Here is a 23,099-nt window from a genome sequence, read left to right on the forward strand (position 1 = left end):
GCAGAAACATCCCGCACACCCGGCAGTCGGTCACACTGGAGGCTATCCTGCTGGTGCCAGCCTGGCACCCCCTGCACAGGAGAGACCGGCACTCCTTCATGTCTCTGCTCCTGGTGTGTGTGGCCCCGGGAGAAGCTGCACACAGCAGCACGAGCACACCGTCACCAGCAGCAGCTTCCTCTTCCGGTCCACTTCTCACCCTTCCATAGCGCGGCATTACATCTGCAGGCCCCTCCCCTTCCGCCTCGGTCATGTGACCTCCTCGGAGCCCATACGTTGGAGCCCGTATAGTGGCGCAGGGTTGGAGCTGCCGCCATCTTGTCCTCGGCCATTTCTGTGTGTCCAGGCCTCTGGTTGCATAATCGCTCAGCTGCCGGTGCGCGGAGATATGGGGCGGTCACGTAGTCGAAGCTCATCCCGTTCTAAGCATACTAAGAGCGGCAAGCATAACAAGAAACGCAGCCGCTCCCGGGAGAAGGAGCGAGTCAGGAAGCGCTCCAAGTCCCGGGAGGGCAAGAGAAACCGGAGGCGGGAGTCCAGGTCCCGGTCCCGCTCCAACACCGCGGCCCGCAGGGAGCGGGAGAGACCAGCGACTCCGCCTGACCGCATCGATATCTTTGGGCGCACGGTGAGCAAGAGGAGCAGCCTGGACGAGAAGCAGAAGCGGGAGGAGGAGGAGAAGAAGATCGAGTACGAGCGGCAGCGGCGGATGTGAGTGCAGCGGGCGTGAGGGAGACATCTGCGGACCGGCCTCACTGTCCTGCTATACCGCCCCGACATATTCCTCTGCCTCACTGTCCTGCTATACCGCCCCCGACATATTCCTCTGCCGACCGGCCTCACTGTCCTGCTATACCGCCCCCGACATATGCCTCTGCCTCACTGTCCTGCTATACCGCCCCCGACATATTCCTCTGCCTCACTGTCCTGCTATACCGCCCCCGACATATTCCTCTGCCTCACTGTCCTGCTATACCGCCCCCGACATATTCCTCTGCCGACCGGCCTCACTGTCCTGCTATACCGCCCCCGACATATGCCTCTGCCTCACTGTCCTGCTATACCGCCCCCGACATATGCCTCTGCCTCACTGTCCTGCTATACCGCCCCCGACATATGCCTCTGCCTCACTGTCCTGCTATACCGCCCCCGACATATTCCTCTGCCTCACTGTCCTGCTATACCGCCCCCGACATATGCCTCTGCCTCACTGTCCTGCTATACCGCCCCCGACATATTCCTCTGCCTCACTGTCCTGCTATACCGCCCCCGACATATTCCTCTGCCTCACTGTCCTGCTATACCGCCCCCGACATATTCCTCTGCCGACCGGCCTCACTGTCCTGCTATACCGCCCCCGACATATGCCTCTGCCTCACTGTCCTGCTATACCGCCCCCGACATATGCCTCTGCCTCACTGTCCTGCTATACCGCCCCCGACATATTCCTCTGCCTCACTGTCCTGCTATACCGCCCCCGACATATTCCTCTGCCGACCGGCCTCACTGTCCTGCTATACCGCCCCCGACATATGCCTCTGCCTCACTGTCCTGCTATACCGCCCCCGACATATTCCTCTGCCTCACTGTCCTGCTATACCGCCCTTGACATATTCCTCTGCCTCACTGTCCTGCTATACCGCCCCCGACATATTCCTCTGCCGACCGGCCTCACTGTCCTGCTATACCGCCCCCGACATATGCCTCTGCCTCACTGTCCTGCTATACCGCCCCCGACATATTCCTCTGCCGACCGGCCTCACTGTCCTGCTATACCGCCCCCGACATATGCCTCTGCCTCACTGTCCTGCTATGCCGCCCCCGACATATTCCTCTGCCGACCGGCCTCACTGTCCTGCTATACCGCCCCCGACATATGCCTCTGCCTCACTGTCCTGCTATACCGCCCCCGACATATGCCTCTGCCGACCGGCCTCACTGTCCTGCTATACCGCCCCCGACATATTCCTCTGCCTCACTGTCCTGCTATACCGCCCCCGACATATGCCTCTGCCTCACTGTCCTGCTATACCGCCCCCGACATATGCCTCTGCCTCACTGTCCTGCTATACCGCCCCCGACATATGCCTCTGCCGACCGGCCTCACTGTCCTGCTATACCGCCCCCGACATATTCCTCTGCCTCACTGTCCTGCTATACCGCCCCCGACATATGCCTCTGCCTCACTGTCCTGCTATACCGCCCCCGACATATTCCTCTGCCGACCGGCCTCACTGTCCTGCTATACCGCCCCCGACATATGCCTCTGCCTCACTGTCCTGCTATACCGCCCCCGACATATGCCTCTGCCTCACTGTCCTGCTATACCGCCCCCGACATATGCCTCTGCCTCACTGTCCTGCTATACCGCCCCCGACATATTCCTCTGCCTCACTGTCCTGCTATACCGCCCCCGACATATGCCTCTGCCTCACTGTCCTGCTATACCGCCCCCGACATATTCCTCTGCCTCACTGTCCTGCTATACCGCCCCCGACATATTCCTCTGCCTCACTGTCCTGCTATACCGCCCCCGACATATTCCTCTGCCGACCGGCCTCACTGTCCTGCTATACCGCCCCCGACATATGCCTCTGCCTCACTGTCCTGCTATACCGCCCCCGACATATGCCTCTGCCTCACTGTCCTGCTATACCGCCCCCGACATATTCCTCTGCCTCACTGTCCTGCTATACCGCCCCCGACATATTCCTCTGCCGACCGGCCTCACTGTCCTGCTATACCGCCCCCGACATATGCCTCTGCCTCACTGTCCTGCTATACCGCCCCCGACATATTCCTCTGCCTCACTGTCCTGCTATACCGCCCCTGACATATTCCTCTGCCTCACTGTCCTGCTATACCGCCCCCGACATATTCCTCTGCCGACCGGCCTCACTGTCCTGCTATACCGCCCCCGACATATGCCTCTGCCTCACTGTCCTGCTATACCGCCCCCGACATATTCCTCTGCCGACCGGCCTCACTGTCCTGCTATACCGCCCCCGACATATGCCTCTGCCTCACTGTCCTGCTATGCCGCCCCCGACATATTCCTCTGCCGACCGGCCTCACTGTCCTGCTATACCGCCCCCGACATATGCCTCTGCCTCACTGTCCTGCTATACCGCCCCCGACATATGCCTCTGCCGACCGGCCTCACTGTCCTGCTATACCGCCCCCGACATATTCCTCTGCCTCACTGTCCTGCTATACCGCCCCCGACATATGCCTCTGCCTCACTGTCCTGCTATACCGCCCCCGACATATGCCTCTGCCTCACTGTCCTGCTATACCGCCCCCGACATATGCCTCTGCCGACCGGCCTCACTGTCCTGCTATACCGCCCCCGACATATTCCTCTGCCTCACTGTCCTGCTATACCGCCCCCGACATATGCCTCTGCCTCACTGTCCTGCTATACCGCCCCCGACATATGCCTCTGCCTCACTGTCCTGCTATGCCGCCCCCGACATATTCCTCTGCCGACCGGCCTCACTGTCCTGCTATACCGCCCCCGACATATGCCTCTGCCTCACTGTCCTGCTATGCCGCCCCCGACATATTCCTCTGCCGACCGGCCTCACTGTCCTGCTATACCGCCCCCGACATATGCCTCTGCCTCACTGTCCTGCTATGCCGCCCCCGACATATTCCTCTGCCGACCGGCCTCACTGTCCTGCTATACCGCCCCCGACATATGCCTCTGCCTCACTGTCCTGCTATGCCGCCCCCGACATATTCCTCTGCCGACCGGCCTCACTGTCCTGCTATACCGCCCCCGACATATTCCTCTGCCGACCGGCCTCACTGTCCTGCTATACCGCCCCCCACATATGCCTCTGCCTCACTGTCCTGCTATGCCGCCCCCGACATATTCCTCTGCCGACCGGCCTCACTGTCCTGCTATACCGCCCCCCACATATTCCTCTGCCTCACTGTCCTGCTATGCCGCCCCCGACATATTCCTCTGCCGACCGGCCTCACTGTCCTGCTATACCGCCCCCGACATATGCCTCTGCCTCACTGTCCTGCTATGCCGCCCCCGACATATTCCTCTGCCGACCGGCCTCACTGTCCTGCTATACCGCCCCCGACATATTCCTCTGCCGACCGGCCTCACTGTCCTGCTATGCCGCCCCCCACATATTCCTCTGCCGACCGGCCTCACTGTCCTGCTATGCCGCCCCCGACATATTCCTCTGCCGACCGGCCTCACTGTCCTGCTATACCGCCCCCCACATATGCCTCTGCCGACCGGCCTCACTGTCCTGCTATGCCGCCCCCCACATATGCCTCTGCCGACCGGCCTCACTGTCCTGCTATACCGCCCCCGACATATGCCTCTGCCTCACTGTCCTGCTATACCGCCCCCCACATATTCCTCTGCCGACCGGCCTCACTGTCCTGCTATGCCGCCCCCGACATATTCCTCTGCCGACTGGCCTCACTGTCCTGCTATACCGCCCCCCACATATGCCTCTGCCGACCGGCCTCACTGTCCTGCTATACCGCCCCCCACATATGCCTCTGCCGACCGGCCTCACTGTCCTGCTATACCGCCCCCCACATATGCCTCTGCCGACCGGCCTCACTGTCCTGCTATACCGCCCCCCACATATGCCTCTGCCGACCGGCCTCACTGTCCTGCTATACCGCCCCCGACATATGCCTCTGCCTCACTGTCCTGCTATACCGCCCCCCACATATTCCTCTGCCGACCGGCCTCACTGTCCTGCTATGCCGCCCCCGACATATTCCTCTGCCGACCGGCCTCACTGTCCTGCTATACCGCCCCCCACATATGCCTCTGCCGACCGGCCTCACTGTCCTGCTATACCGCCCCCCACATATGCCTCTGCCGACCGGCCTCACTGTCCTGCTATACCGCCCCCCACATATGCCTCTGCGGACCGGCCTCACTGTCCTGCTATACCGCCCCCGACATATGCCTCTGCGGACCGGCCTCACTGTCCTGCTATACCGCCCCCCACATATGCCTCTGCGGACCGGCCTCACTGTCCTGCTATACTGCCCCCGACATATTCCTCTGCGGACCGGCCTCACTGTCCTGCTATACCGCCCCCCACATATGCCTCTGCCGACCGGCCTCAGTGTCCTGCTATACCGCCCCGACATATGCCTCTGCCTCACTGTCCTGCTATACCGCCCCCCACATATGCCTCTGCCTCACTGTCCTGCTATACCGCCCCGACATATGCCTCTGCCTCACTGTCCTGCTATACCGCCCCCCACATATGCCTCTGCCTCACTGTCCTGCTATACCGCTCCGACATATGCCTCTGCGGACCGGCCTCACTGTCCTGCTATACCGCCCCGACATATGCCTCTGCGGACCGGCCTCACTGTCCTGCTATACCGCCCCCCACATATTCCTCTGCGGACCGGCCTCACTGTCCTGCTATACCGCCCCCGACATATGCCTCTGCGGACCGGCCTCACTGTCCTGCTATACCGCCCCCCACATATGCCTCTGCGGACCGGCCTCACTGTCCTGCTATACCGCCCCCCACATATGCCTCTGCGGACCGGCCTCACTGTCCTGCTATACCGCCCCCCACATATGCCTCTGCGGACCGGCCTCACTGTCCTGCTATACCGCCCCCCACATATGCCTCTGCGGACCGGCCTCACTGTCCTGCTATACCGCCCGAGACAAAGCAAAGTCTATATGTTGACTGCAAGTCACATAGACAATACCACTATAAATCATAAATCTAACAAAGCAAAAGTGGAAAAAATAAAACGTAACTTTTATTTTGACTAAAGTCACACACAAAAAAAACTTAAACCAAACACCCAAGTGGATAAAAATACTGGGGCTGAGTCTCAGGCAGTAGTGTAGTTACCACAGAGATTGATTATCCCCAGAAAGGACAGAATGATATACTCCACAGTATATTGGAGATATCATAAAAACTAGAAATTGACATAAGAGCTGGAGTAAAATAACGTCAAACAGCACAAAACGTCAAACTAGTTGCATGAACAAGCAATAAAAGCCATCAATAACCGCATGTACACAGTGCCATTGATGGCTGTAAGTAATATAAAAAGGAACAATCTCACCGGTTCCAAGATGAGGGCCCAGGAGCACCGGATAATTTTCTGGTCAGAAGAAAGTCCGGAAAGATACCGGAGACGACAGTCCCTGTGTCAGTACCTATGGGGCTATCGATAGACTATCCCCACAGCTCCTGCCCTTACAAGGGCAGACCACAGCTACCCCTGTCCAAACATGCCCTGCACTCTCCCTGTATGGTCCGTCCCGACGCGTTTCATCTGAGCAGAATCTTCAGGGGACTTTCTTGTGCATGGAGATAGAGTGCTAAAAAGGAGGGACACTAAGTCCTGCCACCCTCAATGCTGTCCTGCTATACCGCCCCCCACATATTCCTCTGCCTCACTGTCCTGCTATGCCGCCCCCGACATATTCCTCTGCCGACCGGCCTCACTGTCCTGCTATACCGCCCCCGACATATGCCTCTGCCTCACTGTCCTGCTATGCCGCCCCCGACATATTCCTCTGCCGACCGGCCTCACTGTCCTGCTATACCGCCCCCGACATATTCCTCTGCCGACCGGCCTCACTGTCCTGCTATGCCGCCCCCCACATATTCCTCTGCCGACCGGCCTCACTGTCCTGCTATGCCGCCCCCGACATATTCCTCTGCCGACCGGCCTCACTGTCCTGCTATACCGCCCCCCACATATGCCTCTGCCGACCGGCCTCACTGTCCTGCTATGCCGCCCCCCACATATGCCTCTGCCGACCGGCCTCACTGTCCTGCTATACCGCCCCCGACATATGCCTCTGCCTCACTGTCCTGCTATACCGCCCCCCACATATGCCTCTGCCGACCGGCCTCACTGTCCTGCTATACCGCCCCCGACATATGCCTCTGAAATCTATGATGTAAGCGACTTGTTCTGGGCAGACAAAGTGATGTACGTGCTCCAATTATGTCATGATACAGGTCATGATATACATGTATGTAGTGTGCTCTTTGTATAGTACCTTACAGGTGCCAAAAGGACACTTGTCATCCACCTTGGTCAGCACATACACGGCAGTGTCGGTAAATGATGGCTGTGCAAAAGCAGTGTTACTAGCCTTACCTCCATTGTTTTCATGCTAGCAACACTTTAAGGCTATGCGCACACGTAGGTTGGATCTCTGCGGATTTTTCCGCACCTGTTTTTGTAAATCTGTAAGTAAACCGCACTGCGGATTTACCACGGTTTTTGTGCGGATTCCACCTGCAGTTTTACACCTTCTGATTCCTATTATGGAGCAGATGTAAACCACTGCGGAATCCGCACAAAGAATTGACATGCTGCGGAATAAACGCAGCATTTCCGTGCGTTTTTTTCACAGCATATGCACTGCTGATTTTGTTTTCCATAGGTTTACATGGTACTGTAAACGCATGGAAAACTTCTGTGAAGCCGCCGTTGCGGATCCGCAGTAAAATCCGCAGCGTGTGCACATAGCCTAAAGAGAGCCTGTTGGCAGGATTGTGCACAGTAACCTACAGACAGTGTCAGGTCAGCGCCGTTAGGGCTCCTTCTCACTTGTGAGAAATACGTCCGAGTCTCGCAGGTTAAAACCCTGCTCTGGAGCCGGCACTCCAGAGCGGAGCGTGCGGCTCCATGTATTGTGTGCGGCTGCACGCTCCGCTCTGGAGTGCCGGCGCCAGAACAGGGTTTTAACCTGCGAGACTGACGTATTTCTCACAAGTGAGAAGGAGCCCTTACACTGATTAGAAGGATACATTGTAAGTAAGAAATAGGTGTAAAAAGCTGCAGAATCCGCACAAAGAATTGACATGCTGCAGAAAATAAACCGCAGCGTTTCCTTACAGAATTTTCCACAGCATGTACACTGCGGGTTTGGTTTTCCATAGGTTTACATGGTACTGTAAACCGCATTGGAAAACTGCTGCGAATCCGCAGCCAAACCCACAACGTGTGCACATACCCTTAATTAAGGTGATCCCATAGTTGCTACTCTGCATGCGCCAGCGGCGCCATCTTGGAGGAGGACTTTTTTTTTTTTTTTCCTTGTCGAGCAAGATGGCGCCGCCGGTGCAGTTGCAGCTATCGGATCTCCTATATACACCGATAGCTGCTACTGCGCATGCGCCATTTTAAACTATTTTTTTCTATCTGAATAGCCTCAGCCACATTTATTATTGGGACATTACACATGAGATTATGCTGCAGAGCAGGTGTCGTGGCTGGCACCTGCCTGCAGAAGGGTTTTTTCAGTATGTACATATATTCATTATGTAAGCTAGGGGGCAGGTCAGTGATGGATTGGTGACCAGTCAGCAGGCTGCATTATGAATACCTAATCAGAGCACCACATGAAGATTCTCCCACAGGCCGCCCCGGAGCACGGGCATATCATTAACTCAAAACTGAAAAAAAAAAAAAGAACCACAAGATGGATTTCATCGACGTAGGTATCATTTTAGTCAGTGTAACGGCATTGACCTAGGGTACTGTGCGCAATCCTGCTGACAGGTTCCCTTTAAGTGGCCCATGGGCTATCTGCGCATGTGGTGTGACACATGCAGCTGCGGTGCCGAACAGCTGATTATCGAGAGCGCTCCAGGTATCCGGGTTCCCTCTGCAGCTACTTGGTAAACGATATAGCTATTTGGATAAGGAGTTATTCTAAGCTATTCGCTCATCCCTAGTCATGACACAAGTTGCATAGATAAGTACTTAACTATATACGAGTTGGCGACTCTAGGTTCAGCACCTGTTCACACTTAGTCTATGTTTGGATGTGCCGGTCAGGTTTTTGACAAGTTGCATAGTTAGCTGTTACCTTTAAATCAGTACAATACAAATGAATGAGGTCGCATTTTACTTCTTTTGCTCCATTTACACTCCTTATAAGCTTACTTTGGTACATTTGATGCAAGGGATCACATTTTAGATCATGCACCTTTTTTGATAATCCACAACCCTTGCCACACTTGTTGAAAAACTTGTAAAAACTCAACAAATGTAAGACCATTTTTGGTGCAAATTTTGCTATAACTCTGGTAGCTTACTAAATCGGCCCAATTGAATGTCCTGCGGGAGGAAGTGGATTGTCCACCCTACTTGGTCCTTTTAGTTTCAGCTTTGGAGTGTGTCCGAGTAAGGGTACGTGTCCACGTTCAGGATTGCTGGCGGTTTGGACGGAGCGACAAAATCGCTCCGCCCCCTTCTGGGGACGCGATGATGCCGGATGTGTTCATTTCACATCTGGAATCATCGCACCCCACACATAGGGCCCTGTGTTATACCTTGCGGCGGCGCAGCTTCGCTGCTAGGTAAACGGACATGCTGCAATCTAAAAAGACGCGCCGCATGTCCGGAATCGCAGGGCCGCCGGATATGTGTTACCACGCATAGTGGAGACGGGATTTCATTAAATCCCCTCCACTATGCTGTAACATCTGGACGCTGCATGTTTGACGCTGCGTCTCTATGCAGCGTAAAAAAACACAGCATTTCCTGAACGTGGAAACATACCCTTAGGCCTCTTTCACACTTCCGTCGGTACGGGTCCGTCGCAATGCGTCGTACCGACGGACGTTGTGAAAGTTTTGCAGTCCGGGGAGGAGGGGTGGAGTTTCGGCCGCACATGCGCGGTAGAAGATGGCGGACACGACGGACAAAAAAGCGTTACATTGAACTTTTTTTGTGACGACGGTCCGCCAAAACACGACGGATCTGTCGCACGACGGACGCGACGTATGGCCATCCATCGCGATCCGTCGCTAATACACGTCTATGGGCAAAAAACGCATCCTGCGAGCACATTTGCAGGATCCGTTTTTTGCCCAACACGACGGATTGCGACAGATGTCAAACGACGGAAGTGTGAAAGAGTCCTAAGGCTTGGTTCCCATTGCGTTAATGGGAACGCGCTAACGGACAGCGTTGCACGGCAAAATTAACGCCGTGCAACGCGTCCGTTAGCGCGCCCATTCACGGCAATGGGAACGCGCAGCACTAGCGCGTGCCATGTTCGGCACGCGCTAGCGACGCGCCGGTGTTTCCTGGCGCGCCGCGGACGCTGCTTGCAGCGTCCGAGGCGCGCCCGCGGTCCGTTCCCCGCTCTCGCAGATCGGGGATCTGCGAGAGCGGGGACGTTACCGCGACCCCGGGACGCGGCCACATTAAAAACATTGCGCTAAACGGGTTGCACTAACGCAATGTGACCCTAGCCTAAGAGAGGAGCACAACATTTACAATATGTTTATTTTTAAATGTATACAGTGTCTTGTGAAAGTATTTGGCCACCTGGAACTTTCCAGCCTTTTCCCACATATCATGCTTCAAACATAGATACCAAATGTAAATTTTTGGTGAAGAATCAATAAGTGGAACACAATTGTGAAGTTGAACAAAATTTATTGGTTATTTAAAATTTTTGTGGAGATTCAAAAACTGAAAAGTGGGGCGTGCAATATTATTCGGCCCCTTTAACTTTATTGCGCCACCTTTTGCTGCGATTTTAGCTGCAAGTCGCTTGGGGTATGTCTATCAGTTTTGTACATCGAGAGACTGAAATTCTTGCCCATTCTTCCGTAGCAAACAGCTCGAGCTCCATGAGGTTTGATGGAGATTGTTTGTGAACAGCAGTTTTCAGCTCTTTCCACACATTCTCGATTGGATTGACGTCTGGACTTTGACTTGGCCACTCTAACACCTGGATATGTTTATTTGTGAACCATTCCATTGTAGATTTTGCTTTGTTTGGTATCATCGTCTTGTTAAAAGACAAATCTCCGTCCCAGTCTCAGGTCTTTTGCAGACTCCAACAGCTTTTCTTCAAGAATGGTCCTGTATTTGGCTCCATCCATCTTACCATCAATTTTAACCATCTTCCCTGTCCCTGCTGAAGAAAAGCAGGCCCAAACCATGATGCTGCCACCACCATGTTTGACAGTGGGGATGGTGTGTTCAAGGTGATGAGCTGTGTTGCCTTTACGCCAAACATATCGTTTGGTATTGTTGCCAAAAAGTTCGATTTTTGGCTTCATCTGACAAGAGCACCTTCTTCCACATGTTTGGTGTGTCTCCCAGGGGGCTTGTTGCAAACTTTAAACAACACTTTTTATGGATATCTTTGAGAAATGGCTTTCTTCTTGCCAATCTTCCATAAAAGCCAGATTTGTGCAGTGTACCACTGATTGTTGCCCTATGGACAGACTGTCCCACCTCAGCTGTAGATCTCTGCAGTTCATCCACAGTGATCATGGGCCTCTTGGCTGCATCTCTGATCAGTCTTCTCCTTGTTTGAGATGAAAATTAAGAGGGAGGGCCGGGTCTTGGTAGATTTGCAGTGGTATGATACTCCTTCCATTTCAATATGATCACTTGAACAGTGCTCCTTGGGATGTTTAAAGTTTTGGAAATCCTTTTGTGTCCAAATCCAGCTTTAAACTTCTCCCCAACAGTATCACGGACCTGCCTGTTGTGTTCCTTGGTCTTCAAGATGCTCTCTGTGCTTCAAACAGAACCCTGAGACTATCACAGAGCAGGTGCATTTATACGGAGACTTGATTACACACAGATGGATTATATTTGTCATCATTAGGCATTTAGGACAACATTGGATCATTCAGAGATCCACAATGAACTTCTGGAGTGAGTTTGCTGCACTGAAAGTAAAGGGGCCGAATAATATTGCACGCCCCACTTTTCAGTTTTTGAATTTCCACAAAAATTTAAAATGACCAATAAATTTCATTCAACTTCACAATTGTGATCCACTTGTTGTTCATTCTTCACCAAGAATTTACATTTGGTATCTTTGTTTGAAGCATATGTGGGAAAAGGTTGAAAAGTTCCAGGGAGCCGAATACTTTCGCAAAGCACTGTATACAGTAGTATTACAGTGTTTGCCCCCTTCCTGATTTCCTATTCTCTTGCATGTTTGTCACCTTAATGTTTTAGATCACCAAACAAATTTAAATATTGGACAAAATTAACACAAAATGCAGTTTTTCCGTGAAGGTCTTTATCATTAAGAGAAAAATAATTCAGAACCTACAGGGCCCTGTGTGAAAGTGATCGCTCCCTAAACCTAAAAACTGGTTAGGCCACTCTTATCAACTGCAATCAGGCGTTTGCGATCATGGTCAGTGAGTCTTTTACAATGCTCTGCAGGAAATTTGGCCCACTCATCTTTGCAGAACTGTTATAATTCAGCCACAATAGAGGGTTTCCGAGCTTGAATCGCCTTTTTTAAGATGATGCCACAGCATCTTAGTCAGGTTATGGTCAGGACTTTGACCAGACTACTCCAAAGGCTTTTGTTCTTAAGACATTCAGAAGTGGACTTGCTGGTGTTTTTGGATCATTGTCCTGCTGCATAACCCAAGTGCCCTTCAACTTGAGGTCACAAACAGATGGCTGGACATTTTCCTTCAGGAATTTTGGTGGACTGTAGTATTCATGGTTCCATTTACTACAGAAAATCTTCCAGGTCCTGAATCGGCAAAACAGCCCCAGACCATCACACTGCCACCTCCATATTTTACTGTTGGTATAATATTCCTTTTCTGAAATGCTGTTACTTCTACACCAGATGTAATGAGATATACAACTTCCAAAAAGTTCAACTTTTGTCTCTTCAGTCTACAGAGTATTCTCCCAAAAGTCTTGGCAATCATAAGGGTATGTGCACACGTTGCGGATTGTCTGCGGATCCGCAGCGTTTTTTGCAGTGCAGAAACGCTGCAGATCCGCAATTGATTTACAGTACAATGTAAATCAATGAGAAAAAAAAATGCTGTGCACACTTTGTGGAAAATCCGCTGCGGAAACGCTGCGGTTAGCATGTCACTTCTTTTTTGTGATCTGCAGCGTTTTTGTACCCGTTCCATTATAGAAAACCGCAGGGGTAAAAAACGCAGCAAATCCGCAAGAAAACCGCACAAAAAACGCTGCGGAACCGCACAAAAAACGTAACAAATCCGCAGGTGCGTTTTCTGCCAGTAGAGGCAGAATCTGCACCAGAAATTCCTAAGCCTAATCCGCAACGTGTGCACATAGCCTAAATATGTTTTCTGACAAAACTGAGACAAGCCTTTATGTTCTTATTGCTCAGCAGTGGTTTTCATCTTGGAACTTTCTTTGCCGCTCAGGCGATTTATGTCCAGTCTCTTTATTATGGTGGAATCATTAACACTGACCTTAACTGAGGCAAGTGAGACCTGCAATTCTTTAAATGTTGTTGTGGGGTCTTTGGTGATCTCTTGGATGAGTTGTCCCTGCGCTCCTAGAGTAATTTTGGTCAGCCAGCCACTCCTGGGGAAGGTTCACAAATATTCAATGTTTTTGCTCATTGTGGATGATGAACTCTCACTGTGGTTTGTTAGGCTATGTTCACACCTTGCGTCGGGTCCCTGCGGGTTCTCCCGCAGCGGATTTGATAAATCTGCAGGGCAAAACAACTGCGGTTCTCCCTGCAGATTTATCGCGGTTTGTTCCGCGTTTTCCGCTGCGGGTTTCCGCCTATACTATTGATGCTGCATATGCAGCAATATGCAGCATCAATAGCAATGTTAAAAATAATAAAAATTGGTTATACTCACCCTCTGATGTCCGGATCTCCTGGGCGCTGCACCCGGCGGTCCGGTTCCTAAGATGCTGTGGGAGAAGGACCCTTCGTGACGTCACGGTCATGTGACCGCGACGTCACCGCAGGTCCTGGTCGCACAGCAACTCTGACCGGACGGCCGCGTGCAGCGCCCAGGAGCTCCGGACATCAGAGGGTGAGTATAATCAGATTTTTTATTTTTTAACCCCAAATATGGTTCCCAGGGCCTGGAGGAGAGTCTCCTCTCCTCCACCCCGGGTACCACCCGCACATTATCCGCTTACTTCCCGCAACGTGGGCACAGCCCCATGCGGGAAGTAAGCGGTTCAATGTATTCCTATGGGTGCAGAATCGCAGCGATTCTGCACAAAGAAGTGACATGCTGCGGGTTGTAAACCGCTGCGTTCCCGCGCGGTTTTTCCCGCAGCATGTGCACAGCGGTTTGCGGTTTCCATAGGGTTTACATGTTACTGTAAACGCTATGGAAACTGCTGCGGACCCGCAGCATCAAAATCGCGGCGGTTCCGCGGTAAAAACCGCTAAGTGTGAATATAGCCTTAGAGTAATAGCTTTAGAAATGGCTTTATAACACTTTCCAGACTGATGCATCTCACATGCCTTGTTTCTCATTTGTTCCAGAATTTCTAGCTTTTGATGGTTTTAGTCTATTTCACTGTCAGGCAAGTTCTATTTAAGTGATTTCTTGATTGAGAACAAGTTTGGCAGTAATCAGGCCTCGGTGTGGTTAGGGAAATTTAACTCCTTCCACAAAGATGTGAAACTACAGTTAAAACAAATTAAAGGGGGATGCCATCACTGTTTCACACAGTGCCTTGTAGGTTTGGATTTCTCTTTACATTAACAATAAAAAGCTTCATTTAAAAACAGCATTTTATGTTTACTTGTGTTTGTCTAATATTTAAATTTGTTTGGTGATCTGAAACATTTAAGTGTGACAAACATGCCAAAGAATAGGAAATCAGAAAGGGGGTAAACACTTTTCACACAACTACAATAAAGACTACAAGGTGCGAATGATGATTTTATACATTGAGTATGGGATTATTAAAATAACATGGCTTTTAACTGCTATTCCAGTAGGCAGCAAGAAATTGAAGAAAAACTTATAGAGGAGGAAACAGCCCGACGGGTGGAAGAGTTGGTTGCCAAGCGTGTGGAGGAAGAGTTAGAGAAAAGGAAAGATGAAATTGAACGTGAGGTTCTTCGACGGGTCGAGGAAGCTAAACGCATCATGGAAAAGCAGTTGCTCGAGGAACTCGAGCGACAGAGGCAGGCCGAGCTTGCTGCACAAAAAGCCAGAGAGGTAACGCTTGGTCGTTTGGAAAGTAGTGACAGTCCATGGCAAAACTTTCTCACTTTCTTCTTATTTTATTGTAGTACATAGTTGTTGTTCCTGCATTCTTGGTCCATTACTTGGATGTCTCGGAAGCATCTAAACTGTTCTGTTTTTACCTTTTGGCATGGAGAGGACTGCAGTATGTTAACTATTTGCTTTGGTTCCTCAAAGGTGCCAGTCGGCTTTTTTTTAAAGTTGTTGGCGATGTACATGAAACTTTTGCCATGGCTGTAGTCTTTTATACATTTAATCCTGTTTCAATTGAAAAACAAACTAGCTATTGCCAGCTAAGGTGCCGTTGAGCAGGTCCAAAATTAAAAAGGGCTGATATTTGCCCAGTGATGTACATCCTTTCTCCTGCATCAAGGGTAGTGATGTTTTCATTTACTTAAGCACTAACCTTTTTACTGAGCTTACTACCCACAAAATAACCATTATTTTCTTCCTGTCTGTCCAGATGATCACTAATACACGTTGAGTAACTAGTCATACCATCCTTTCCTCCTCATAGACTTCCTTAAAGGAATGAAGCTGCCTTCATATAAGTTTCAATCTGTCGCTTTTCAACAGGTGGACCAGCATTAGACTATGTATTTGAGGCAGTAATGGGCTACTGAATGCTATTGTTTTCTGTGCATTGGAGCCTGGTTTCAGAAAAGTAAACTTCTTATAGTTGTTCACTTCACAGTGCAAAAACCCATTGATACATGCCATAAATGTATTTTTTTTGCATCATTTAGACACATGAATTAAAGGGGTTATCCAATTTTAATTCCAATAAGCTTTTATTTGCTATCTTGATATCCCCTGCCTAATATCTTGCTTACTTACCAGCTGTTTTCCACTGTATCAGGCCACTTCAATTTCCATCTCCCCTGCCCAGTTCTGGCGGTCCAGCCTTTGCTAGCTTTCCCTACATGCCCAGTTCTGGTGCTCCATCCTTCGCTAGATTTCCCTACATGCCTAGTTCTGGCGGTCCAGCCTTTGCTAGCTTTTCCCACATGTCTAGTTCTGGCGCTCCATCCTTCGCTAGATTTCCCTACATGCCTAGTTCTGGCAGTCCAGCCTTTGCTAGCTTTTCCCACATGTCTAGTTCTGGCGCTCCATCCTTCGCTAGATTTCCCTACATGCCTAGTTCTGGCAGTCCAGCCTTTGCTAGCTTTCCCTACATGCCTAGTGTTGGCGCGCCATCCTTCGCTAGATTTCCCTACATGCCTAGTTCTGGCAGTCCATCCTTCGCTAGATTTCCCTACATGCCTAGTTCTGGCAGTCCATCCTTCGCTAGATTTCCCTACATGCCTAGTTCTGGCGGTCCAGCCTTCACTAGCTTTCCCTACATGCCTAGTTCTGGCGGTCCAGCCTTCACTAGCTTTCCCTACATGCCTAGTGTTGGAGGTCCCGCCTATGCTAGCTCAATCATTGTTTCAAACCTTGTCCACTCCTACCAGCACCTTGCAGTGAAAAAAACACATCCTATCATATCTAAGAGGTGCTAACTAGTTTTAGGAGCAGAATCACGTTGCCTTTGCTAAGATGAGCTAAATGGCGTCACCCCTGCTTGGACAGCAAGTGAATAGCAAAAGTACTTAATTTTTTAATAGATAAGGTTGAATTTAGTTAGTTTTGGAAAACCCCTTTAAATGTGACTTGTAACGGAAGATATATCTATATATTCCTTTTTTTTTTTTTTTTTTTTTCCCCTGCATGAACGTCTCTTGTCATACTTTAAAGGGAATCTCAGCAGGTTTTTTTCTATCCCATCTGAGAGTAGTATAATGTAGGGCAGAGACCCTGATTCTACTGACATGGCATTTTATCTGTCGGAGAGCTACCCGTTCTCTGAATGTTGAGCTCAGTATATCTCCACCCCACCAATAATTGGCAGCTTTCTGTCTACGTACACAGAAAGCAGCCAATTGGTGGGATTATATAGCGCGCGTGACTATGGAGGACTACCTGGCAGCAGGTTTACTAGTCCTCTAGTCATATATTGATAAAACATTTTTTTTTTGTTTCCAAAACTACAAGTAGCCCTTTAAAACATAAATCACAAGAATCAGGGATCTCAGATTAGGTGGCAAAAACCTGGTGACATATTCCCTTTAATGTGAAGGCCTTGATGCCTTCTTTGTAAAACTTACAAAAACATAGGACAGTGTGAAGGATGGCACGACACTGCCAACATGGTCTCGCTGCACTTCTCAGTCGATACTTGTACTTCATAGGACGTAAGTTATTGGTGACATGACATCTCTGGTCTGGTGTACATAGCCAGGCGTAGGGTGTCCCAAAGGGCTCTGAGCATTGCCAGGTCTGGCGTCCAGCCCTAATATATTGCAGAGTGCCTTGGTATAAAGTGAAATTAGCAGTGAGCCCATTATCTCCCTGGACCGCTGTCTTAGGGGCATTGTTATGACACCGGTGTCACAGCCGTGGCCGAAATTGAGCACAGAACAGGCAGGCAAATGTTGGCTTGGACCATATTTCTCCCTTTTAGTCTGTCTCAAGCCATGCTACTGTTCATGGGAGTGAAAGTTCATGGTGACCGAAAGTTTACAAGAATGAATATCTTTTCCCACTTAGTCCCCTCTGTATTAAGGACAGGACATGACGTAACTATGACTTCTCCGCAGCCCTAAAACAATAGGCAGTAGCCTGTTACTTGTCCTAATTTTCTATAACCTGTTTGTTTTTTTTCTCATTTGGTACGCTTTTAGTATTTTTTAATTTTTCTGAATATTTCCGTTTTGCGTCCTGTACTCAAGTCTGTGTGCATTTACACACAATGTCTCACATCCACACGTTTAATTTCTTAACTAATTTAAAGGTGCATTTCTGCTGTGGAAATGGAAATATTAGCTGTTTTCTTTGTTGCATTCTTGAAAATGTGCAGCCCCATTCACAATGGAAGTCTATGCATTAACCGTGAAAGAAGCCACTAAAAATTTTTTTTTTGTTATTGGACCTTAGATGGATTGCACCTTTAAACTGGCACCGCTCTGCATTTGACACTTTCCCCAGATCCTCGGCAGCGGATTGTACTTGACTAACTATAAACTGTATGTTTGTTCTGAATTGTTTGCCTTAGGAATGATGAATTACATATTTTTGTTCCCTCTTACAATAAACATCTGCATTCCTCAGCTCAGCCTTCCTTGTATGTTTCTTAAAATTGGTTGAGCTGCTGATGGCAGGTGTTGCCAAGCTAACAGTACAAATCATTTTAAAGAGGAAGCTGGCGCGTATGGCAGCTGAGGAGCACACGCTGCAGGACACTGGACAAGACAGTAAATATTCAACTTTTAATGCTGATTAAAGGAGTATAGGTAAAGAATCCGTAGGTATACGTTATTGGTGAGAACCACTATTCCCTTTATCTTTATATTTCCGTTTTCCTTTATAATTTCATGTACATTACCCAGTTTTGTAGTTGTCCTTGTTGATATGACTGGCTATAATAAAGATACCATTTAATTGCTAGGACAGGTTAGGGAGGGTTTATTTGATTGTCTGGATTGGGAGGGTTGAGCTGAACCTAGTGCTAGAAAAATGCGTGTAGTGACTGCACTGTTTGATGTTGAAACGGAAAACATGGCGGCTGTAGCGCTGCCCCTTAAAGTCCCGATGGAGATGAGGCAAATTAGAATAAGACGTGCACTTGACTCCTGCAACACTCTAACATTTTACTGTATCCTCCATATAGGAAGAAGAAAAGGAAAAACGTGAGGAACTGGAGCGAATACTTGAAGAGAATAACCGTAAAATTGCTGACGCACAAGCTAAATTGGTAAGAAATGAGTCTGCCACTTAGAAGGTTGTCCACTACTGGACAATCCCTGCTTAATTATTTCAGTAAAAGTCTGACCTTTTATCACTTTTCCAAATTGTGCCTGGTATACTTCCATTTTTTTTTTTTTTAAGTAGTTGTTCCTGTATCCATAATGTAAGGGATTACTCGAGACCTCCAGTATTCCCATCTCCTGAGAATGGCTGTAAAGCCCTGTCCTGAAGGAGCGGAGATGCTCGCCTGTCGCTCCATTCGTTGTGCCCATAATAGCTGAGTTCTGTACTCTGAAGATCCATAGGTTTTTAATGATTTTTTTTTTTTCTTCTCTAACTCCAGGCTGAGGAGCAATTGAAAATTGTTGAAGAACAAAGGAAAATACATGAGGAAAGGATGAAACTCGAACAAGAGAGACAGCGGCAACAAAAGGAAGAGCAAAAAATTATACTGGGCAAGGGAAAGTCAAGGCCGAAATTATCTTTCTCACTAAAAAGCACAGAATGATCTTGGCGTTTGAACGTTGTCCTAACCAAACTAAGACTATGTATGGTAGCTTCATGTTGAAGTGTCTTTTTTTTTTTTTCTTTTTTTAAAGTCTGGAATATCAAATATCATTTCTCAAAGGGGCTGTGCTCTCAATTCCATATTGTTTCATTTATTTTTTTTTATTTTATTTTTTTATACATAGGGATAACAATTCGATTTTAGTTAAATCCTTATCAGATTATTAGTTTTACATAATGTTTCATAATTTTTCTGACCATGTAGAGAAGGACTAGGTTTCCCTTTAGTCTGCTTTCCATGATCTGGCAAGGATTTAACCCCCTACCCCTCCCCCCCCCCCCCCCCCCAGTGCTATATTTTTCACAGAAAAAAGGTTGTTGGGTCCGGTCTTTTACCAAGCATTGACTGTTCGCATCCATGAATTGCCACAGTATTGTTGGTACTCTGTACTGTATTGTAACACCAGTGTCCCCATGACGCTGTTCCACTTGCACTTGATGTCCCGGTACAGGTAAGGATACAGATAGTAAACAGATTCCTCTTAAAGGTTACCTAGTTCAGTATTGTCAGTACACCATTGTTTTTAACTACATTGATGCAACCCCATCAGCTTTTCCACAGTGTAAATACGTCCGTTTGCTGAATAAAGTCTTAACTGCCTCATGTTCATCATCTATTTTGTGACTGTTTAAAGGGGATTTTAGTTGGTTCATCTGAAATCTTTGGCCCCTGTATTTTTGTAGTGAGGCTTGAGATTTTTTTCCTGTTTGTGCTGCTGAGTACCATATTACAGATGCCGTATCACGTTTTAACAGCTGGTTGGCTTAACTGCCTCCGATAAATGCCTGAATACCTAACACTTTCTAATTATAACATAAAAATGCATGCGGTAGCAATCAAGGAAATTCATCATCTTCAATAGAAACCGTATTTCTCATCCTACAAATGTTGAAGAGCAGACATTGGAGAAGCTATAATGCGACAAGCCCCTGAATGCAAATGTTCAACAATTAGGTTTTTTTTTCCTTCCTCATGATACTGCAATGTTTTTTTTTTTTTTTTTTATAAACCTCTGGATTGTGATAATTTCCGCAGAAAGGATTTACTTTCAGTGTTCTTTCCCTGGAGACCTGCAAAGTACATGGGCATTAGTTTACAATAAAGGACAAACCCTGCACCCTTTTTGTGAGGAAAGAGTCTTTCTTTTACATAACGTTACAGCTAAAAATGTTCCCTTTATGTCCAATCTCCTACTACTCCATTTGTATGTTTGCTGTATGCAGAATTATGTTTTGGTGGTGTTATACTCTAGGGTGTAATCTACATGGTTGCTCAGTGGTTAGCATTACGGCCTTGCAGCGCTGGGGTTCTGGGCTTAAATCCCTCAATTGTAAGGAGTTTCTATGTCCTCCCTGGGTTCTCCAGTTTCCTCTCACTCCAAAGACATACTGACAGGAATTTTAGATTGTGAGCCCCAATGGGGACAGATGTTTATAAAGCGCTGTGAAATATGATGGTGCTGTATAATTTCAATAAATAACATACACCTATAGGCCACCGGTTTGAGGCCATACATTCATTTTCTAAATTAATTTACATCTCTAAATTACCAATATTAATGACTTACAGGCTGCAATACTTATATTGATAAAGGCTTTAAAGGATTGTAAAGGGATATTGATGACCTGTTTGCAGCTCCCAGTGCAGGAGAATGTACAGTGTGCATATATATTTATAGTATTTTAGTGGCTGTTCTTGGGTACTGCTGATCGGCTCCTATTAAAGTTAATGGGGCCCAGAATGAAGTATCTTAGGGCTCACCATAATCACTATAGGGAGCTGTGGTGTTCTAACTTTACATAGCAACCAAATGTACAAGTGTACAGACAGCTGATCAGTGGGGTGTTGGGTGTCTGACCCCCCCCCCCCCAACTGATATTAATGAGCAATCATAAGGGCAGGCCATCAAGATATCAAATGATACAAAATCTTTAGGACAAAACACATTCTGTAATAGGTGACCAAAGGCCTATGTAACCAGACCACCAAAGGCAATAGCCATGGAAATTACTCCCACCAATCTGTATACATGCCGGAATGGAGTAAAACAGTCCACCAAAAGAAAGTAAAAGCAAAGTAATTTTATTAAACTGATTGTATAGAAAACACCAGAAAAGACATTTAAAACCATATCATTACAGAGCTATAGAAGACAAGGAGTCGGGTGCAGCAAAAATCCCGCAAGGAAAGGGTGAATCAAACACCCGAAAACCCCGCCCATATTATTATTATTATACATTTTTATAGCGCCAGTTATTCCATGGCGCTTTACATGTGAATACGGGGCAAATATAGACAAATACATTAAACATGAGCAGATAACAAGGCACACGAGTACATAAGGATGACCACAAACCTGTCCCGCCAAATTCAGGTGACAGGTTCCCTTTAACTAAAGTGACAGTGCTTCAGGTCTTATCCTAGAAATTAATCAGTGAGACGTACATGTAGCCGTGTCAGCATTAGTGCCAGAAGTGAAGCATGCGAGACTCATTTGAATTTCTCGCAGGTGAGTATGAGCCCTTAAAGGGATATTCTTACGTCTGAAAGTCATTCCTTTTCCAAGGGATAGAAGATAACTTTCTGATCACTAAAGGGTTCCGGCTGCTGTGGTTCCCAACAACCCCTAGAACTGTGGCTTTGAAGAGCTCTGTGTGAATGGAGCAGAGGTCGATCAGGAGCACTGCTGCACCATTCCTTCTAATAGGAGTAACAAAGACTAGACACCTTGGCACTCTGCAATCTTCAGTGTTCTCATTAAGTGACTGGAGCGCCTGTACACATGATTGACTACTGCTTCATTCACACACATCTTGAACCCCTTAAGCCCCGAGGGTGGTTTGCACGTTAATGACCGGGCCAATTTTTACAATTCTGACCACTGTCCCTTTATGAGGTTATAACTCTGGAACGCTTCAACGGATCTTGGCGATTCTGACATTGTTTTCTCGTGACATATTGTACTTCATTTTAGTAGTAACATTTATTCGATATAACTTGCGTTTATTTGTGAAAAAAACGGAAATTTGGCGAAAATTTTGAAAATTTCGCAATTTTCCAACTTTAAATTTTTATGCCCTTAAATCACAGAGATATGTCACGCAAAATACTTAATAAGTAACATTTCCCACATGTCTCCTTTACATCAGCACAATTTTGGAACCAAAATTTTTTTTTGTTAGGGAGTTATAAGGGTTCAAAGTTGACCAGCAATTTCTCATTTTTACAACACCATTTTTTTTTAGGGACCACATCTCATTTGATGTCATTTTGAGGGGTCTATATGATAGAAAATACCCAAGTGTGACACCATTCTAAAAACTGCACCCCTCAAGGTGCTCAAAACCACATTCAAGAAGTTTATTAACCCTTCAGGGGTTTCACAGGAATTTTTGGAATGTTTAAATAAAAATGAATATTTAACTTTTTTTCACACAAAATTTATTTCAGCTCCAATTTGTTTTATTTTACCAAGGGTAACAGGATAAAATGGATGCCAAACATTGTTGTACAATCTGTACTGAGTACGCTGATACCCCATATGTGGGGGTAAACCACTGTTTGGGCGCATGGCAGAGCTCGGAAGGGAAGGAGCGCCATTTGACTTTTAAATGCAAAATTGACAGGAATTGAGATGGGACACCATGTTGCGTTTGGAGAGCCACTGATGTGCCTAAACATTGAAACCCCCCACAAGTGACACCATTTTGGAAAGTAGACACCCTAAGGAACTTATCTAGATGTGTGGTGACCACTTT

General features: G+C 48.0%; 1 protein-coding gene across 1 annotated transcript; it reads left to right on the forward strand.

Moving 5' to 3' along the window:
* Positions 1 to 271: 271 nt before the first annotated feature.
* Positions 272 to 20,463, forward strand: ARGLU1 (arginine and glutamate rich 1). Its single transcript, XM_069757940.1, has 4 exons — positions 272 to 711; positions 14,735 to 14,960; positions 18,697 to 18,780; positions 19,117 to 20,463. Exons 1-4 carry the CDS (start codon positions 389 to 391, stop codon positions 19,279 to 19,281), a joined length of 798 nt encoding a protein of 265 aa, XP_069614041.1. The 5' UTR covers positions 272 to 388; the 3' UTR covers positions 19,282 to 20,463.
* The last annotated feature ends 2,636 nt before the right edge of the window (positions 20,464 to 23,099 follow it).

This window comes from Ranitomeya imitator, chromosome 3 (assembly GCF_032444005.1).
Source record: "Ranitomeya imitator isolate aRanImi1 chromosome 3, aRanImi1.pri, whole genome shotgun sequence".
In the NCBI taxonomy this organism is placed as follows: domain Eukaryota; kingdom Metazoa; phylum Chordata; class Amphibia; order Anura; family Dendrobatidae; genus Ranitomeya; species Ranitomeya imitator.

Excerpts from the sequence above, each read along its gene's own strand:
- ARGLU1 (XM_069757940.1), top strand. The coding sequence starts at position 389 with ATGGGGCGGTCACGTAGTCGAAGCTCATCCCGTTCTAAGCATACTAAG. Across the intron at positions 14,961-18,696 it reads CTGCACAAAAAGCCAGAGAG|GAAGAAGAAAAGGAAAAACG; the intron begins GTAACGCTTGGT and ends TCCTCCATATAG. Across the intron at positions 18,781-19,116 it reads CTGACGCACAAGCTAAATTG|GCTGAGGAGCAATTGAAAAT; the intron begins GTAAGAAATGAG and ends CTCTAACTCCAG.